The sequence below is a fragment of the Lathamus discolor genome, chromosome 6, assembly GCF_037157495.1.
Source record: "Lathamus discolor isolate bLatDis1 chromosome 6, bLatDis1.hap1, whole genome shotgun sequence".
NCBI lineage: Eukaryota > Metazoa > Chordata > Aves > Psittaciformes > Psittacidae > Lathamus > Lathamus discolor.
Window position 1 is genome coordinate 62,050,532 of NC_088889.1, and position 20,132 is coordinate 62,070,663.

Sequence of the window (20,132 nt, forward strand, 5' to 3'; positions counted from 1 at the left end):
CTTCCCTTGCGGCAACCTGGTCTAGTGGAAGCTGTCCCTGCCCATGGCAGGGGACTGGAACTGGATGAGCTTTAAGGTCCCTTCCAACCCAAACCATTCTGTGGTTGTATGATTCTAAATGAAAATTTTACAGTAATCTAAGACATTGTGTGATCTTGATATGCACTTCATAGACCACATATGGCATTCTTGCAAAGATTTTAGTGCCATGGACTTCTATAACATATCAGAGGGAGGAAAATACTTGGGCTTGGGTCAAAAACCTGCTTTTTGGTGAAGCCAGAAAGAATGTTTTCCAGAGGTGAATCCTTCTGTAGTTGTCTATGATGGGTGTATCCTGAATCTCTGATTGAAGTACTTGTCAAGTCAGGTACAGTGCATTGCAGTGGGATCTGCATGGATGATACCTGCAAGGGGCAGTGCCAAGGGGAGACAGGGAAATTCAAGCCGATGTTGGAGTCTTTCTTGCTATGTCAGTTTCATAGCAGTATTTCCTTTTGTCAGTTTTACATTAGAGTTAAGGTAACAGTTTCACATTTGTCTTCAGCCTTCAAGGTAAAATTCTTTGTAATTATTTGTATGCAGTGTGTTTATGGGCCATTTGATATCAGTTGAGACTGATAAGACTTCTAATGTTCATCTTCGAAGTTCAGCTGGATCACAGGTGGTGTTTACCAACTCCTCAATCCCTTTTGGAAGAGTTTCAGTTCCTTAAATTTCGAGCAACCGAAGACACAGACTAGAGGAGATATTTATCCTTTTATCTGAGAAATAAGTACATGTAGCTTCCATTCTTAGGGAAAGAGTGGAGGAATGAGACTTGAATGTATCATTAAGGACTTAGAAGTAGCAGGCAAATAAGTACTAGAATGTATTCATCTGTAATTCATTTCAGTGAGTTCAATTTTCATGTGACTTTTGTAGCTGCCTGTAGTACTTGTGGGTTTGTTTTTCCCCATAGTGTATGACCTTTGTACTCACTGTTACTCCTGATGTGAATTAAAGCATAAATATACACTGAGTACGTATGTGCTGGGTTCCAGGGCTTGTTCAGTGGAGCATAATAACCATACTGAACACACAAGATGGGCCTAAGTGCAGCTCAGAGGGTGGAAGATTGTGCTAAGGATTTTAGCAAAACCCCAGTTATGCTAGAGCTGGCTGAGGGTAGGCTGTGACTATCAGCAGGCAAGGTGGCTGCCATGCTTAGTGGTCCCAGGGTTAAAAATCTGGGGGATACTCATGGTTTAAATAACAGCAACAGGAATGTGAAAACAAAAAACAAACAAAAAGGAGTAAGTATGAGAGCAAGAAAGTGCAGAGAGGTTGTCATTATAGTGGCAGCAGAGATAGTTCCTAAAATAATTGCAGTTGCCAGTGTTTTATTAGATGAAGTGTATCCATCATCTGATTAACATTCCTAGAAAATTAAACGTGTCATTACGTTTAGACTGATACAACTTTTTTGCTTCTGAAACGATGTTTTCCCCTCCCTCCATGCTTCTGCATGGTACACTATCATAGAATGGTTTGGGTTGGAAGGGACCTTAAAACTCATCCAGTTCCAATCCCCCTACCATGGTCAGGGACACTTTATACTAGACTAGATTGCTCTAAGCACTCTCCAGCCTGGCCTTGAACACTGCTGGGGATGGGGCAGCCACAGCTTCTATGTTTAGATTCCCATTGTTTTGGATGGGATGTGGATTAAGCACTAAACTTTTCCAGAGACAGATTTCCAAAAGTGTGAAGGCATGAAAGGATGAGGGTGTAGGAAGGCCCATAGCGTGAGGCCCCAGACTGCCTCCAAAATTGTTGACATGCTTGCTTTCAGTAACTTCTGACATACATGTAGGACCTTTGTTAGTTATGGAATAAACCTTGATTTGATCATGTCTTTCTAAAAAGCAGACCTTGTTTATTTTTAAGAAACTGAGCAATTAGGTACTATAAGAGGAACTGAAAGTGCTGTGTTTTCTTAGAATATAAACTAAGTTCATGTATGTGCAGTTGTGATGACCGTAAAGACTTGAAGTTACAGGTTGTAGGCTGGTTTTCTGCTTCTCAGTATGGCTACGTAGCAAATAAATGGGCAATTTTGGTCAGAAATAGTGTTTTCAGATCTTGTCAGTTGAACTTGAATCAAGGATTTTGCCAATCACATACTTTGTTAAGGATTTACAAGGAGAATCAGGTAACAAAAAGCTGGATGGTTCTCTGCATATTTTTGTGTCTGAGGTAATATGAAACCACTCATCATGGGTCTGCAGGCCTAGTACAGCAGGGAGTTTTCTTCAGATTATGCTTCTTCCACACAATCATTAAAAAATCTGATGTGTGTTGCAGTCTTCAGTTTGTGTGTTTTATAGTAATGGCTCATCGATGCATAATTGCACAAAACATAAAGGAGAGAAAAATGGGCAAGTGTATCTTTCTTCATGAAGGGGCTGTTCTTTTACCACTAAAAAAAGTTTAAATGGCAAAATATCACTTATATTTGGATAACACCACATTCTCTGATGCTGTGTTTCAGGAGACCTGGGAAATGCTTGTTTCATATAATCACAGAATGGTTTGGGTTGGAAGAGACTTTAAAGCTCATCCAGTTCCAAATCCCCGCCACAGGCAGGGATACCTTCCACTAGACCAGGTTGCTCCACACCCCATCCAACCTGGTCTTGAATGCTGCCAGGATGGGGCATCAACAACTTCTGTGGGGATCCTGTGATTTCTCCACTCTTTGCTCCCTTGCTTTAAAGTTACTTTTCCTCCCATCTGCTTTAAAGTTACTTTTTGACTGGTGGCCTTTTCATCTGAATTTGGTGTGAAGTAGTGTTGGTGCAAGTTTTCCTCTAAGGAGCAAAGACAGTTGCAGTTTTTGCTGCCCTGTCACTTCCATATGTGGCTGTTGCTCTGTGTCTTGCAGAAAAGGCATCACAAGAATTGAAAATAGTGTGGGGTTTTTTTGTTAAATCTTAGTTACCATGGGCTTTTTGTTTGTTTGGCTCAAGATTTTCATGAGGGTTCATAACCTGGAGCAACTGCTGCCAACTTTTTCTTTAGGTTATTCTTTCTTTAGTAGAGATCAGTTGATAGAGGTATATTGCCTGATCTTGCTTTTCATCCAGAAAGTCATATGTATTATGGTCTGTTGGGAGGGAAAGGTCATTTCGTCAAATCATTTTATAACAATTTCTCTGTTTGCTTTCATGGTTAAGAGGAAACAAAGGGTAAAAAAAAATCTAGCTTGAAGACTGTAATGTTTTTATAAATGCCTGTATCTGTGTGTGTTGGAAAAGGATTTGTCTCCATGCTTGATTCTTCTCTTTAAAGATTCAGATTAATCCTCAAAGTGTTTACTCAGATGTGATGAATTACAAGTGGATGAAATAACATTGTTGTCAGATTGACTCATCATCCCCCAGTTGAGAACATTGACTTCTAGTTCTGAAAAGCTTGCTCACTCAAAGACCTGGTTTTTACAAGGATTACGTATCTCCCTTGTTAGAGATGTGGAGGGTTTAGAGAGCTGGGTTTTGAGATGATAATCAAGGATAAAAGAAAACAAAGACAGGGGGTAGGACAGCTGAAAGGGAAAGATCAATCCATATCTCTTTGACATACTTATGATAAGCATTTCCCCCCCCCAAAAAAAGTAGGGTCATTAAGAGAAATGAGAAGAATAGAGAGTGTTTTAGGATATATCAGCTATCAAGGGGGTTGAAACCCCCATTAAGCATTGCCCTGGCAGCTGGAGCATATGACAGTGAGAGATTACCTTGGTGAGGTTATATCTCTTATGCAGTTGATGCACTTCAGTTTCCAGGTCTTTGTGCTTTTTATAGTCAATGGTAAGAGTGTTGCTTGGTGGCTAGAGCATGCTGCACGCTGGTATCTCCCTTCACTCCATATAAAAGGGGAAAAATAGTAATTGCTTCTCTGTAAAGTTTTTTCTAGTTCTGTGGTTGATAAATAATAGGACTGTGATTATTAGCAGTAGGTTTTATTTGCTGGTGTTCTAAAAAGCTTTAATCTTAGGAAGAGGAGACTGTAGATATGAGGGAGTTTGGACTGAAGGCTTCTAGGAGAACAATGTCAGTGAATATTAGTGAAGAATATTAGGAAGAAATTCTTCCCTATGAGGCTGGTAAGGTACTGGCACAGGCTGCCCAGAGAAGCTGGAAATGTTCAAGGCCAGGTTGGATGGGGCTTGGAGCAACCTGGTCTAGTGGGAGGTGTCCCTGCCCATGGCAGGGGGTTGGAACTAGGTGAGCTTTAAGGTTCCTTCCGACCCAAAGCACTCTGTGATTCTATAAAGTAACAATTGTATTGCATTTATAACTATGAAAAATATATGCTGTTTTCCTAGTATAAAAATTGTTAAGCTAGAAATTTTACTGCCCTGCTAGAAGTGACCTGTCACTTACTCAGCTCCTTACCCTGTCACTTTTGGAACGATGAGATTACAAACATCAGCACAAGCACTGGTTTTGCAACAGAAGCATCTGTTATGCGTACACTTTGCCTCCCAGGCACCTTTTGGTGTGTTGTAAGAAAAGCCTGCCCTTGACTCTCCAAGGTGCTGTGGCTCTTATCCTCTGATGATTTCTGATGTAGTTAAAATTGTCAATAGAGAAATTTATGGCAGATTGAAAATGTGTGGGCCATGTCTAATGAACTGTTACTTCGAAATGTACACAGAGGACTCTGCTGATCTGGTTGTATTAGTTTACATTTATTCTTCGTTTCTAAAAGTTATCACTATTTCTTTTTTTTTTTTTTTTTTTTTAATTGGAACAGGACAGCCACAGAATCAACAGATTGCTGCCCTTTCAAACAGCAACAGTCAAGGCTAAGCTCATATCACAAAGAACTGTCAGGGCTTTGTCATCTCAAAAGACAGCCAGCGGCTGTCTAAAGACAGAAAAAAGTTGCACTTGTAGCCATGTTCCAGTTCCACAGATATCTGTGCAAACTATATTTAACTTGTGGGGGAATAACCACCATATTTACTTCTTGAATAGGACTGAGAATGACAGTAGTCATGTTTTTGGGCCTTAAAACTGAGGTGGTTTAACTTCCTCAGCGGTGGGGCACATGGTGTCTGTGGCATAGCAAGAGCTTGTGAGATCTTCCGGGGGGTTTATCAGGATCAATAAGGCTGTGCAGAGGTGGGGTAGCAGAGAGAGCTTAGCATGAAAAGGGGCTGGCCGGGTGGAAAGAAAGTTGTTCTCCTACATGTAATTTGGGAAGTAGTATTAGAAGCACTGTGCACATAGACAACATTTCTTTGGCTGATCATCCCTGTTTTCATGTCATGCTGAAGATGCGTTGGAAAAGAAATGATCTTACATCTCGTGTGCAGTTCAGTTACAGAACTCTTTCTCACCCACCTTTCTCATTTATCCCCCATCTCTATTCTCCAGATCCAACTACATCGACTGCTTGTATTCATCTGTAGTGGGAAGATTTCGAAAGAGCTTTGCCAAAGTTTGTTTGTGATTTTATCCAAGCTAACTTCTTCTATTTCTGTGATTTAGTTGGGGCTACATATTTGTCTATATGGAGATGATTATCAGAGTGGAAAATATGGGCATTTTGTATTTGGCCTAGCAATTACTTCTCACTCTGTAGAAAACAAAGTCCTGATTACTCTCAAAATAATCCGGTTGTCAGATCTCTTTTGCAGAAGTGCCCTATTGTATCCTTTTAGTAATGGACTGATAATGAGTGCATGTATGCCCTTGCACAACACTTCTCTAAAAAAGCAGGCAATGTTCATCTTTTTTTCTGTTGTTCATCTTTTATTCCTTTCTGGTGAAATACTTTTCTCTTTCTCCAGTTTCTAGTGTTTTATACAGGCTGTATGGCTAACTGTATTTAAAGGTATTTGTAAGGTGCCTCTGGCAGAAGTGTTCAGGCACTTCTGTTCTTGCATCTCTGCCAATTGAAATGGAAAGAGAGACCATGCTTGTATTTCTGGCTGGCTGTGTTGGGTCATTATTTAAGGGGCAAGATGGGAAATGGGACTGCTGTTGAAGAGCTGCAGAAGATTTGCCCAAATTTGCTGTTTAAAGGTTAGGATATTTCACCCCTCCTTCCTCTGTCTTGCTCTTTTCCTTTCTCTTTGCCTTGCAGGACTGCTTCATCATCTTGCGTTGTGTGTCCATGTCACAATCTGACCCCATGGGGGGCTGCTAGTCCAAGGCTGACTCTTTGCTTTTGTTCCAGGCGAAGTCCTGGATTTTGAAGATTCATTGATATCTCTGAGATTAACATTTGGATCTTCAAGAGAAGAGACTTTCTTACGGCCCTGCTCTGCTCCACCTGACCCTATGACTGGAGGGTTCACCGTGGCTCAATCCTTTACTCTCCAGTTCCACAAGATGGGTTCGTTAAGAAGGCCCCGACCTCGCTTCATGAGCTCCCCAGTCCTCAGTGATCTACCACGGTTCCAGGCAGCCCGGCAGGCCCTGCAGCTCAGCTCCAACTCTGCCTGGAACAGGTGAGCAGCCCCATGATAAGAGCCATGCATGACTTACCTTCATGCTTCAGACTGTTTATGGCTGAGCTCGCCTGTTCATAAGCACAGGTTAATTTTTGGGATGCCCAAGCTTTGCTGGCATTGAAAGCCTCTGTGGAGGTAAAAAAGGTAGACCTAGTAGTGTTCAGCCTTCCTTTTGGCCAGAGTTGTTCAGAGGTACTGTCTTGAAATAAAACAGAAGTGCTCTTTGTTAACAGTTGTATCTTTTAAGTACTATTTAGGAAAATGCGTCCTAGCAGTGTAATAATGACCAGTTTCTTAATGCACAATAGGCATTTATCTGCATATTATGAAGCTTCTACCACAGTCAAGTTCCTCTGACAACTGCTAAGCTTGTGGCTTCTACCAGCACTTCGTATTACAGCCAAATCCTGTCTGCAGTGTGCATCATGCAGCAGTGGCAATGGGAAAAACAACATGTAGTGTGAGGAGGGAGATGTCTCAATCTGACCTAATGGTCTAGTGCTACCAAAAGTGGGTGTTCCCAACTTACCTTCTGGCACCAGCTCTGTGCTCTGCAGACCCCTCTCTTGCTGACCTAGCTCAGCTTACTAGTGTCGCACAAGAGGCTGAGAGAGTTAGCTTGTTCAGCCTGGAGAAAAGGAGGCTCCAAGGAGAACTTAGAGCAGCTGCCAGTGCCTAAAGGGGCTGAAGAGAAAGCTGGAGAAGGTCTTTTGACGAGGACCTGTAGTGACAAGACAAGGGGGAATGGCTTTGAACTGACAGAGGGGAGATTGAGATGAGATATTAGGAAAAAATTCTTCACTATGATGTTTGAAAGGGACCTTAAAGTTCATCTAGTTCCAGCGCCCTGCCTGGAACCCTTCCAGGCATGGGGACAGCTACAGCTTCTCTGGGCAACCTGTGCCAGGCCCTCACCACCCTCACAGGGAGGAATTTTTTCATCATTTCTAATCTAAATCTCCCCTCTGTCAGTCTAAAGCAATTCCTCCTTGTTTTGTCACTACAGGCCCTTGTAAAAAGTCCCTTAGATCCCCTAAACAGTCATGTTAAGAATTTATCTAGTATGAACATGTTCTTTGTGAACGGTGTCCCTGTAATGACTGTCCCTTGCTTGCTCTAGGCACAAGTTGATACTGGTTTTGCTCCATCTCCTGTGAGAAAAGAGTGATTTCCAGAGTAGAAAGAGTGGAATTATTTAAGTGCTTCTCCACCCTATTGCAAGCACTCAGCTTTTGGTGGCTAGCTCACATTGCACTCTTGTGTTAAATCACACCGTTGGCTGTTATTTATGGATGTTGTACTGTCTCATTTCTTTTTTGGCAGTGTTCAAACAGCAGTGATAAATGTGTTCAAAGGGGGAGGCTTGCAGAATAATGAACTTTACACTCTCAATGAAAATATCAGGTAGGTTGCTGAAATGCATGAGAAGGGATTTTTGTTGTTGCTTGTTTGGTGTTTCTTGTGTTTATTGCCCTATGGAACAGCAGTTACACAATATTGGTGGGAGGAGCAGGAATCGAAGCAAACTTAAGCACAGTTAGGGGATTTCAGTCTTAATTCTTTTTGTGCTGTGGGGTGCAGTGAATGGCATAGGGAATAGGGCACTTGGATAATGTTTCTCTGACTTGTGTGGATGTATAGCTTTGCCAAGGACAGGATGTGTATTGACTTGGACTACAAGGATTTTGTCCTTCCCAGTGGTGTTTGGCTCTTCTGGTTGTTTTTACACATTTTTATCAGGGGATTCGTGGTGGTAATAACATCTTCTCTAGACCCGAGTTTCTCAGAAATGTGGAGTCTTTAAAATGAAGGCACAACACAGCATTTCATATAAAAGCTTAATCTCCACATCCTAATTGCAGGCCAAGACCTGAAAATACGAAGCCTCAAGATATAAAGAAGTTAAGGCCTAACAAACATTTTCCAACACTGATGCTAGTGATGATTAAAAGTATTTTATATTTTTTTAGCATGTTTCATTATTATCTGCGGTTTCATTCTGATTATTTGGGAAGTTTGGTTAGCATAGGTAGGTCTGTAAAGTAGATAAAGAGCAATTTACTCTTGGTTCCAAGTGCTGATAAGAGGAGCATTGTCAGAGCTCATGGATGTAGTTCCTCCACCCTCTCTCTTTCACACTACATCCATATTCATTCATCATGTATGCTGTTATATAGGTCTCTGCTTCTTCTTTTCTGTCTACCCCCTTCCACCTCTCAATTCCTATGGCAGTTTTCCTGAGTGCCAAGTTGCAAGTAGCAATTTGGGCTAAGCACATACTCAGCAGCAGTCTGAACTACCCCCTTCCCTACTTTCAAAATCAGTGCAGCTTGCAGAGCACGAGACTCTCCTACTTGGTCTGATCCCAAAGGTGAAAGTTAAATATAATTCCTTCTGAGAGCGAAGTGAGGGCAATATTTGTCTCATGCTTTAGTACTATTTTAGTGCGATCAGGTCAGAAGTCCTCAAGTTAGGTTTAAGTACTTGGAGCAGTCTTAATTCTCCACGAAGGTGCTCCAAAGGCTGGAGCAATTCTGCCCTGGAGACAGGCTGAGAGAGCTGGGCTTGTTCAGCCTGGAGAAGAGAAGGCTCTGGGGAGACCTTAGAGCAGCTTCCAGTGCCTAAAGGAGCCAACAAGAAGTGCAGGGCGGGGCTTTTGACAAAAGGCTGTAGGGACAGGACAAGGGGGAATGGATTTAAACTGTCAGAAGGGAGATTTAGATGAGATCTTAGGCAGAAGTTCTTCCCTGTGAGGGTGGTGAGGTGCTGGCACAGGTTGCCCAGAGAAGCTGTGGCTGCCCCATCCCTGGCAGTGTTCAAGGCCAGGTTGGGTGGGACTTGGAGCAACCTGGTCTAGTGGAAGGTGTCCCTGCCTGTGACAGGCTGGTTGAAATTGAATGAGCTTTAATGTTCCTTCCAACCCAAACTGTTCTGTGATTCTATGATTCCTTCCCACCCTTGCAGGGAGCAGTACACCAAGCAGAAGAGATGTTGCCTGGGCTTGGCCCCTGGGACTGGACCATGCTTTTTTCATATTGGTTACCGAAGTCTTGGGAGCTGTGTGAAGAACAGGAAGTGCTTTGTGAACTGTGTGCACTTTGTAAACAGTGCTGCTGGTGGAAGGGGAAATGCCCTTTTCCAGGGACCGGCACTCCCAGGCAGCCCTTGGGAACACTCACCTTGGAGTACATGATTGATGTGTCTGCAGGTGCTCTGAGCATTGGTTACATCTCCAAATGTCATTCTTTAAATAGGGCACTTGAACATTCAAGTAGCTCAATAATGTTCATCTAAGGAGCAAACAACGTGCAACTGCATGTATGTGTGTATGCACACCTGCACACAGTGACTCTGGGTGTTGAGGTCAAGCTGGTGCATTTTCTGTGTTTGCAGTTCTCCATTCCTCTCTTGGAGGAAGTTGGTAATGCTAGGTGCTTCAGGAGTCTTGCAGATTCTGCACAGCGCTTAGTTATTTGACAGTGGGAAATGCAGGAGAGTTTTAAAGTAGGACAGTAATGACAGGACAAGGAGACAAGCACAAGGTAACATTTTGCTTTGGATTGCCTCCACTAAGTATTTATCTCTCTGTGATTTAATGTCTTTTCACTGGATTCTTTATTGCTGCCCTGCAAGTCAGTTGTCACAGCAAGAAGAGCTGTTAAAAAGTGCCATCAGGAGATGGGATTTCAGGAAGCAGGAGGTGACCTAGCCATGATTAGGAAGAGACCCTTCCACTGGGTTCTGTTTAAGGTGCAAGCCTCTGGTGGTTGGCCTGCCTCTGAAAGGTGAAGTTCTGCAGTGGGCTTGTCAATCAGCTGATTGATAGAGAGCCCATGGATTCTGCCAAAGCCAGCAGAAGACCTTCTGGCAAACAGGATACCAAAGACTTCTCTGGCTTATCTATTTCACAGAAATAGAAATGTGCTTTGAGATGGATGGGGGGAATATAACCACTCTGACAAAGAGTCAAGGCCTGTTGGCACGCAGATAAGTGGATAAGAGGTGTTACAAAGTGGTTAGGGGGGAAAGTTGCTATCAAAATTGACTTTCAGCAAAGATTAGGAAAAAGTGGTGGAGTTTGTTGGTAAGAACCCAGCCTGAGAACTTGATGATCCCTGGTTCAAAGGCTGGTTTTGAGCACTCTTGATTATACTTCACGTTGGTAAAAAGCAAAATTCTTTGAACAGGAAAAAAACTGCAGTGCATTGCAGTGGAAAGTGCTGGGCATCTTTTAAATTTTAGGCAGAATTTCCTGCTGCAGAATTTAAGCTTCTAGTTGCTGAAAGCTGGAAGTGCAAATGCACTGAACTCCGTAAGCTATTGGGTTTTGGGTTTTTTTTTTTTTTTTGTTTGATTTTTTCTGTGTGTGTGTGGTTTTTTTGTGTGTGGTTTTTGTTTGTTTGTTTGTTTGTTTTTTTATGCTTCTGCTGTAAAACAACCCTGATTTTTATATCAGGGTTTTGAAATACAACTGTGTGTTAGAGTTTAAAACTTTTATCACAGCCTGATTTAAAATCCAACAGTTTTTGTCAGAAATACGCATTTGGAGTGGCTTCTGCTGGCATGAAACACCATTTAAAACACCTCTTGTTAAATTTCTACAATTTCTTTCTTGAAAAATATGCTCTCTTTTTGGTTTTTACATGTGGTAGTCATGAGGAAGCTGCAGCTTCTGTTACTTCATTGCTCCTCTCCCTACTTCCAAGAGAGATAGACTATTTCTAGGGAAATGAAAGGAGTCTTTGTTTAAGCAAAAGCAGAAAAAAATGTGAATTTCAAACTAAATAATTTTAAATTGTCTCCCCAACTTTCTGTGCATTCAGGGAGTAAATATGTTTTTTTTTTTCCTTGTTCTATATATATGGCTTATAAATACAGGCCTTCAGGGAAACTGCTTAATTCCTCCATAATTTCATAATTTGAGAATAGCCTTTGTGGGTATTTGTCAAGTATATACCTAAACATAAAAAAAAATTTAACCACGGCCAAAATAACACATTCCCATATACTCATGTATCTTTGGTAAAACTGATAGTAACATGTGGATATACCTGTAAGAAATGAACAGGGATGGCTGTTACTTCATGGATGCATTCCTTCTGTCTACAGACGGCTGCTGAAGAGTGAACTTGGATCCTTCATCACAGATTACTTTCAGGTATTACATGATTTGCTTGCTTGCTTTGGAGGTTTGCTTCTTTCAGCTTTTTAGCCTATAAAAAAATCGCACATAGCCTACAAGGTCCATTTTTGGTTTCCTACAGAAGATGATGGAGGTACAGAACATTCTGAATGTGGGCCATGTAGCCTTGGGAGTAGTCATATTTATGGGTGTATGTGCTAACTTAAGAGTAATCTTCCTTTGTGCTTCAAAAAGGCTGCCAGTAGCCTGCCAAGGTCAAGAAGGAATTCACTTCAACTTTTAAAAGAAGATGGGTTACCTTCCATAGTTTTGTTTTTTTTTTCATCATATTTCTCTAGTACAGAGAATTCAGGAGTAGATTTTCTGCAACAGGGGCTGGCAAAAGGGAAAAGGTAATGGATGTCTGTTGGGGAGGGCAAAGAAGGAAGTCCCTATCAGCAGGAAATCAGCCTGGGTACTATTTGCCTTTTAGTACCACAAATATAAATGCAGCCTGCAAGCAAGTCTAAGATGAAGTTTGAAGGAAAGACCTGAGCCCTCACAAATGTGAATAAATGTTATTGCCTTTGGCTGACACTGTCCAGCTAGAGGCTCAAATGTAATCACATGGAAGTGCGTTGGATGATTGGCTTTCAGTGTTTTAAGTTGTTCAGTGTAGTGTTGATTAAAATAAAGAAAAAGGAGTAGGCTCCTGAAAACAAGAGCATTTTCTTCCCTGAAAGAGAGAATTTCAGTACTTCTTGAAGGGGAAGTACTGCTGCATACTGTGCTTAGGGAGAAAAAAACTAATGTTGTTTCTTATCAGTATTAGATTACATGACTTAAAAAATCCCCCTCACTGCTATCAACTGAGAAAGAAATTCCTACTGCAGGGGAGTTATATTTCACTTCTCTGGACCCTATCTGCAGAAGTCCTTTTCTGCAGAGGCTGCTGCTGAGTAGTGGGATGTTGCCTAGACCATGAGTGGGGTCTTGCAGAAAAGCTGTTGAGCCCATAGCCCAAAGTGCCTGGCTTAAGTGGAAATCTGCTACTGCTTCTGCTAATTGTAAAACAGGCAAAGAAAAGTTTGCAACTAAATATATGTGGTGAATTTAAATCTGAAATGTCTTGATCAGGTGCCCAGTGTTAGGCACGGTGTATAATGCTGGAATAAGCAGAAAATGTCCAGAAGAAACTTCATGTACCCGTAAGCCTAAGTGGAGCATGGAGCTGAGCACAGTCCCAAGGGATGTGAGGTGCTGACGTATGGCTGTTATCTGGTTTTGAAAATTCAGAGTGTACTGAAAGAGGCCTGGGTGGGTTCCAGCACTGAGTAAGACACAGCTGCACCTTGCTGCAGCACAAGAGGAGCCAGTGACTGTTGGGGACCAGATGGCTTGCAGCACTGGGGCTCGAATGTGCTGTTCTCTTCTTCCAGGCTGTAAACCTCCAGGCTGTCACAGTCACACTGGGGCTAGTGGCGTTAACTGAGACTCCTTATGTTAGAAGTAGAGCTGACAACTGAAGAGACTCACTGCTGGAGGTGGGATATTTGTGTGGCATCCCTCTTTGAGAGCATGCAATGCAAGGGCCTGGCTGCACTCACCTTGGAGTTTGTTCTTCTGTCACTCTTCACCCGAAGATGCTGTTCTCCCACTGAAGCTGCTGGGACTAAAATTTGATTTCTAGGATTTTCTTAATTTTTTTTTCTCAATGGTAAAAGTAGTAACTTCGTTTCCATCCAGCTTAGCCTGAAGCTAAACTCTTGGTGGTGGCAAGCCATGAAAAAAAACGTGAAATAAACGCTATTGCAGGAAATGAACTTTTTGTCTGTGCTGTGAACTAAGGCTCAGACTTTGTTCTGATTCTAGACTGACAGCACATGGCATAGAATCAAATGGCATATGATAGTAGAAATATAGAATCCCAGACTGGTTTGGGTTGGAAGAGACCTCAAAGCTCATCTAGTTCGAACACCCTGCCACAGGCAGGGACACCTTCCACCAGACTTGGTTGCTCCAAGCTCCAGCCTGGCCTTGAACACTGCCAGGGATGGGGCAGCCACAGCTTCTCTGGGCAACCTGTGCCAGGGCCTCACCACCCTCGCAGGGAAGAATTTTTGATGAAAGTTACCACTCCCTCCTAAATGTCTTTACTCAGAAATCCTCTGGCTGTGGAGTGGGGAAAGTCTATTCATGTGCCGAAGAAGGGCTGATATTATTTCATTTGTCTGTGGGTTCAGTTTCACTGCTGATGCTGGCTGATTTACAGCAATATGGCCACCAAAATGAGCAGTTGAATCAGGCTGCTGATGTGGCTGAAAAATAACCTTGGGAGGGAAAAAGAAGTTTTTAGCTACTTCCTTTGACATGCACTCATCACTTCTGACATGGGGGAGGTGATGGGAGCAAGTCATCAGAATGGGAAGTGGAGTGGAAGTGAATTTTCTGGCAGCAACTTCCTCCTTCGTCTGTTAAAGTCCACTGAAAAGCCCTCCTGAGAACCAGTTTTACTGTTCTCTTGGATAGAAATGGACCCTTAAGGACCTGCTCTCTTGTGTAACCAGGCAGTTTTAAATATCCTAGCAGCAGCTAAAGCAACTGACAGGATCATGTCATATTCAGATGGGATAAATTGACTTAAATGTTTTCCATTCCTTATGCCACAGCACTTCTAACAGGAGCTACTTGGATAATTTTTAAAATCACATTTTCCATTGTTTTAAGAGTTCTGGCTCTTATGTATATTTTACAAACACACAATTTTTCTAAGCACTGAATATTTAAGACTAAAATGGGGCAGAGCTTTTATAGTGAGACACATCTACCTTTGTGATCAACTTGATTACTCACCAGTCCTTTTCACCGACATTCATGCAAATTACCAAGTTTTAGCTCCTAAAGTTGCTAAAGTAAAGTTTAGGAAGCAGATGGAGGTTAGGCAGCCTTTCTCTGCTACCAAACCATTGTCATACCAGAGTTACTGGGTCTGTTTTGTATTTTAAAGAGAAATGTAATTCCTGTAAAGTTTTGGTTTTTTTTTTTTGTTGTATTTTTTGTTTGTTTGTTTTTGTTGGTTTTTTTTTTTTTGTGGAACTCAGATATGTCATTCTGAAGGAGATTTGTGTTTTTAAATCTGCTGCTTTAGCAACTCATATATACAAGCAATCTCCTTGGATCAGAGTCTAAGTGTAATTGCCAGGTAGCTGGGACTGGTAATATTGGCTGTGGATCTGCCTTAAAACAATGCTTCACACTGCAGGTTTTCCAGTATTGATTTTGCCCATGAACTGATCCTGCTGATAAAAACGGGCACTTTGTAACCACCCCTCTGCTCAGTAACCCAGCGGGGCATCATCTGCTCTCATTGCTGGGTTAGTTCTCTGGTGGTCAGCTGAACTGCAACAGGAAGGAATCCTATGTCTGTGGAAGGTAAGAGGCTGGGATTTGGAGAAATAGGGTGTATTTGTGATTGGGACTTCTCCAAGGCATCTATAAAATTATTCCAAGGACCTGTACAGCTCTTGCAGCTGGTTGGTGGCCCTGGGATCAATGCTGAAGCTCGGTGCTACTGGTTGAGCCCCTTCTCCCTCGAGGTCTGCCCAGGCAACCTTTTTTCTGGGCTGCATCCCTGGGCTGGTGGTCTGGGTGCCAGCAGCTCCAGCCTCTTTTGTTGGGGTCGTGGCCTGGGTGGAGCAGTCCAAAACTTTCTCCGTGGAGCCTTGGCTTTGGTGACAGAAGCTCCAGGCCTTCTCCGTGAGCTCCTGGGCTGAATATTGCGAGTTCCAGGCCTTCTCTGTGGGCCGGAGGGCTGAGTGGTAGGAACTCCACTCTGTGTCCCTAAAGTGGTTGTCTCTGTGCCAGGGCGTCTGCGCTGTGTCCCTGGTTCCTTGAGATCCAGTGTTGAGTTTACCCCATGCGGGGTGTCTATTTCTGAACTGGGGGGCTTAGTGGGGGCAGACTGGCCTCTGCTGCTCTCCTGGGAAGAGGCAGCAAAGGGGAGCAGGTTTATGGACAGAACTGCAGCAGCAAGGGCAGAGCCAGGGTTCCCCACACAGTCCCCAGCACTGTCCCTAGCCACGCCAGGCTGAACACCCACACTCTTGGGACACGCTTTCCACTCTTCCCTTGCTGGGTGATAACTAGGGCCACAGGGTGATGCAGGGAGGCAGGTGAGGGCCCCAGGGACACCAGCAGCAGTTCACAAAGCCAAGCACCTTTGGTATTTCCTCTTTCATGTCGCAAATCCCCTCCAGGAGAGGCTGGGTTGAGCGGCAGGGAAGGGTTCCTGCAGACCAGGACTTTGGTCACCACCCCTGCCCCAGGGGAGCTGGATCCAGCCCTGCCCCTTGGGATGCCCAGGAAAAGCATGTGGCTGAGCAGCTCAGTGCTGTGTAGGGTGAGGCTCCCCCCGGGCTGCCCTGCTCATCCATGTTCCCTTCCTCCAACACATCTCTGCCATTGGGGAACGTGGGGCACCAAGGAGAGATTCGGGGGAGCCCTGGAATGGATGTATGCACCATTTTGTGGATAAGCCTGGAGGACAGAAGGCTGCATGGAGACCTCATAGCAGCCTTCCAGTATCTGAAGGGGGCCTATAAGGATGCTGGGGAGGGACTCTTCATTAGGGACTGTAGTGACAGGACAAGGGGTAACAGGTTAAAACTTAAACATACATAAGGAGGAAGTTCTTTACTGTAAGGGTGGTGAGCCACTGGAATGGGTTGCCCAGGGAAGTTGTGAATGGTCCATCCCTGGCGGTGTTCAAGGCCAGGTTGGACAGAGCCGTGGGTGACATGGTTTAGTGTGTGGTGTCCCTGCCCATGGTAGGAGGGCTGGAACTAGATGATCTTGAGGTCCTTTCCAACCCTAACTATTCTATGATTCTATGATTCAGATAACCTACCCTCATTTTCATGCTGTCTGACCATGTGGTTGTGGACAAAGTTTTGAAATATAAAACTAGTAAGTATTGATAAATCATAGCATAACAGAAGGGTTTGGGTTGGAAGGCACCTTAAAGCTCATCCAGTTCCAACCCCGCTGCCATGGGCAGGGACACCTTGCACTAGACCAGGTTGTTCCAAGCCCCATCCAGCCTGGCCTTGGACACTGCCAGGGATGGGGCAGCCACAGCTTCTCTGGGCAACCTGTGCCAGGGCCTCACCACCCTCACAGGGAAGAGCTTCTGCCTAATGTCTAATCTCAGTCTCCCCTCTGTCAGTTTAAATCCATTCCCCCTTGTCCTGTCCTTACAGCCTTTTGTCAAAAGCTCCTCCCTGGATTTCTTGTCCTCTTTAGGCACTGGAAGCTGCTCTAAGGTCTCCTTGGAGCCTGTCTCCATAGGAGGAAACTGATGCATTAAAAAAAAAAAAACAAACTCATGCATTATCTTCCTGATTCTGCAAACAGCCTAAAAAAACCCCTCACCTTTGGAAAGGATGAACAGTTTCTTTTCACCCTCTGGGGGCTTGTTAATCTTGAAACTAATGGGGCAAAATGGAAATGTTAGCTATTTCACAACTAACCACTTTAGCGGAACTGCTTGGTTTATGTGTATTAACTCCAAACTGTCTTCTCCCACGGAGGAGAGACCCAGTCCCTTCCCAGGCACTGTAACCTCTCCTAGCACCTTTGGGCTGCAGATGCAGACAGTCACACAGCTGGAGTTGGTGCCTCTCCAGCCTGACATCCACTGCCTACGCTGGCAGAGCTGGTTGGTGAGGGATGCCAAGTGGGCTGTATTTCCTCATATAATCCAGTGAGAGCTTTGATGTCTTAAAACCAGAAGTGAATCTGTTATATAATTTCCCGCCTGCTGCAGTGGTGAGCGGTGGGAGTTGACGAGTTCTGACTCAGAATCAGGCCTGGCTTTCTGTTTGTATGCACAACCGCAGGGTGTGAGCACCAGTGTTGCTGGGGTGTCGAGCAAAGTCAGAATACCAACATGTTGGTGTGGCAACATAAATCTTTTGCTTAAGTCCCTACTGCGCATCTTTCTGGGACTCCAAACCGTCCAGCATCTCTTGGGATGCTCGCTCTCCTTCGAAAGGCTGCAGTCCAGCATCCAGCTCTGGGACCTCCAGCACAAGAGGGGCATGGAACTGTTGGAGTAAGTCCAGAGGATCCCACGGAGATGCACCAAAGGCTGGAGCAGCTCTGCTCTGGAGACAGAGAGAGCTGGGCTTGTTCAGCCTGGAGAAGAGAAGGCTCTGGGGAGACCTTAGGGCAACTTCCAGTGCCTAAAGGGGCTGACAAGATACTTGGAGAGGGGCTTTGACAAGGGCCTGTAGTGACAGGAGAAGGAAGAATGGCTTTGAACTGACAGAGGGGAGATTGGGATGAGCTCTTAGGCAGAAGTTCTTCACTGTAAGGATGGTGAGGCGCTGGCACAGGTTGCCCAGAGAAGCTGTGGCTGCCCCATTCCTGGCAGTGTTCAAGGCCAGGTTGGATGGTGCTTGGAGCAACCTGGTCTAGTGGAATGTGTTGCTGCCTGTGGCAGGGGGTTGGAAATAGATGGCCTTTCCAACCCAAACTGTTCTGTGATTGTATGATTCTGTGATATGACTCATCTTTAGATAACTGCATGCAAAAGGGTAACACCAAAAAAAAAAAAAAAAAACAAACCACAAAACCGTGGCAGGGGATTGGAACTGGATGAGCTTTAACATCCCTTCCAACCCAACCCACTCTGTGATTCTGTGAGGTATAAAGCTATACTAACAGCTGAAAATGCCGAGTTGTCTGTCTGTCCTTGTTAGTCAAAGAGAAAAACCTGGTATGTGTGACATTTCTTTACTTGGTTCCAGGTTTCTACTTTTACATCTTTCACAGCAAGGCAAGGAAATAGTGTTCTGGGTTATTGGAGTGATGGTTATTGCTGTATAAAGGTAGCACTAGCTCCTCTCTGGCGAAGTGCTGTCCCATGCCTGCTGTTAGTGGTTTCAGCAGCTTGGCTGCTGCACAAGGAGAGAGCATTCACACTTGTGGAATTTGCAGAGCTCAGATGTATGTCTCCAATACTCTTTCTGATCAAGCTGCTCTTTATTATCTTATTTTTTCTCCTTGCTGTCTGGGAACCCCTGTTCATGCAGGTCTGTTGATTACTTCTGCTTCATCTGGCACTTTCTAGGACCGAGCTTTCATGGGGCAGCTCCAAAGACTCCGTAGCAGCTGCTCAGCTTCATTATCACAGATGGGGTCCACCCAGCAGCTCAGCCCACGTTACTGTAAGCCAAGAGAGGACCTAGTCCTGGGTGACAGTGGCAGGAGGGACACCCTGTGTGCATCGGCTTTGTAGATGCCTGTGATTCACTCAAAACTGTGCCTGGTCGCTATGGCTCAAGGCATCCCTGGAAGTGTTCAAAAACTGTGTAGACAAGGCCCTTAGTGACATAGTTTAATGGTGGTCTTGGCAGTCCTGGGGTAGTGGTTGGACTTGATCTTTTCCTTCCTAGTTGATTCTATGATTTTATGATTTGGCACATTGTGGTCCAGATGATAGCAGTGCTGCATACTCGGTCTGCCTGGCCTGCTCTGTTTACTCTCCCTGCCTCACTCTTCTCACTTTGTTTTTTAGCTGTCTCTAGAAGAGTCATTTTAGGATATTTTGTATTTATCTCGCTGTTTGTTCCCTATGTAGAATTGAAATGATCTCTTTGCTTCTGTCACTATTTCCCCTCTTTCTGGAGTTAAAGGGTGGTGGGGATGCATCAGGTATGAGATGCTGCAGCTCATACAGGTTTGCATTTGTTAAAACACTGCCAAGATGTAGGTTTCTGTGCAACTGGCAATACCTTTGTGGAAAATAATTTGCTGGGTAAGGTTGGGTAATGCTTTTTTCCTAAAATTAACATCAGATTATCCAAGAAACAGTGGCTATGTGCTTATAGAGTCTGTAAAAGCACGGTTGCATTTCAGAAATCCCATAATGTGTTGATGAAAAACCTGATTTTTTTTTCATCCAGCAAAATGAGGCCAATTATTTTGAGTTTGCTCTGGGTCATTTTACTCCTGTGCCAAGCTTATGTTTCTGTTTGGTTAACTGCTATTAATTTGTGCATTTTAATATGGCTTTTTAATGTCATATTGGCTATGTTCAGCTTGGAGATGTGAAAGGAAAACAAAACACGTCTATAATTACATAGGTATTCATGTAAGCATTTTCCCCAAGAGTAGTGGCTTATGATTCCACCTCTAGTCACTGTGCTGGAGGAGGTGGAATGGCTCCTCTGGGTATGGATGAAGAAACTTGCCTCAGTTTCTCTACAGGGGAGGAAAGGGGAAAATATCTGTGTGAGGAAAAAGAAGGAATTACCTGGAAAGTGTCTATGTTCTATGTGGCTGCCTTCAGTTTTTGGAACACATGTTCCTCTTTGTTGAGGAAAAAATGAAGCGTTCTTCTGGAGCTTTGAATCCTGCCTTCCAAAACTCGGGGCATTTGACAACTTGCTTTTTAAAGGCTTTGCCTTAGCTGCTCTTCTTGGTGGTATACCTGAAATA

The 20,132-nt window shown here is 43.8% G+C and overlaps 1 protein-coding gene across 1 annotated transcript in view; it reads left to right on the plus strand.

Moving 5' to 3' along the window:
- PRR5L (proline rich 5 like) overlaps positions 1-20,132 on the plus strand; it is a 45,132-nt gene that overhangs the window by 1,416 nt on the left and 23,584 nt on the right. Inside the window, exons 2-4 of the mRNA XM_065683189.1 lie at positions 6,232-6,505; positions 7,832-7,912; positions 11,618-11,666. Coding sequence (XP_065539261.1) covers positions 6,336-6,505; positions 7,832-7,912; positions 11,618-11,666 — 300 coding nt within the window. The 5' untranslated portion in view covers positions 6,232-6,335. The remainder of the gene's footprint in view (positions 1-6,231; positions 6,506-7,831; positions 7,913-11,617; positions 11,667-20,132) is intronic.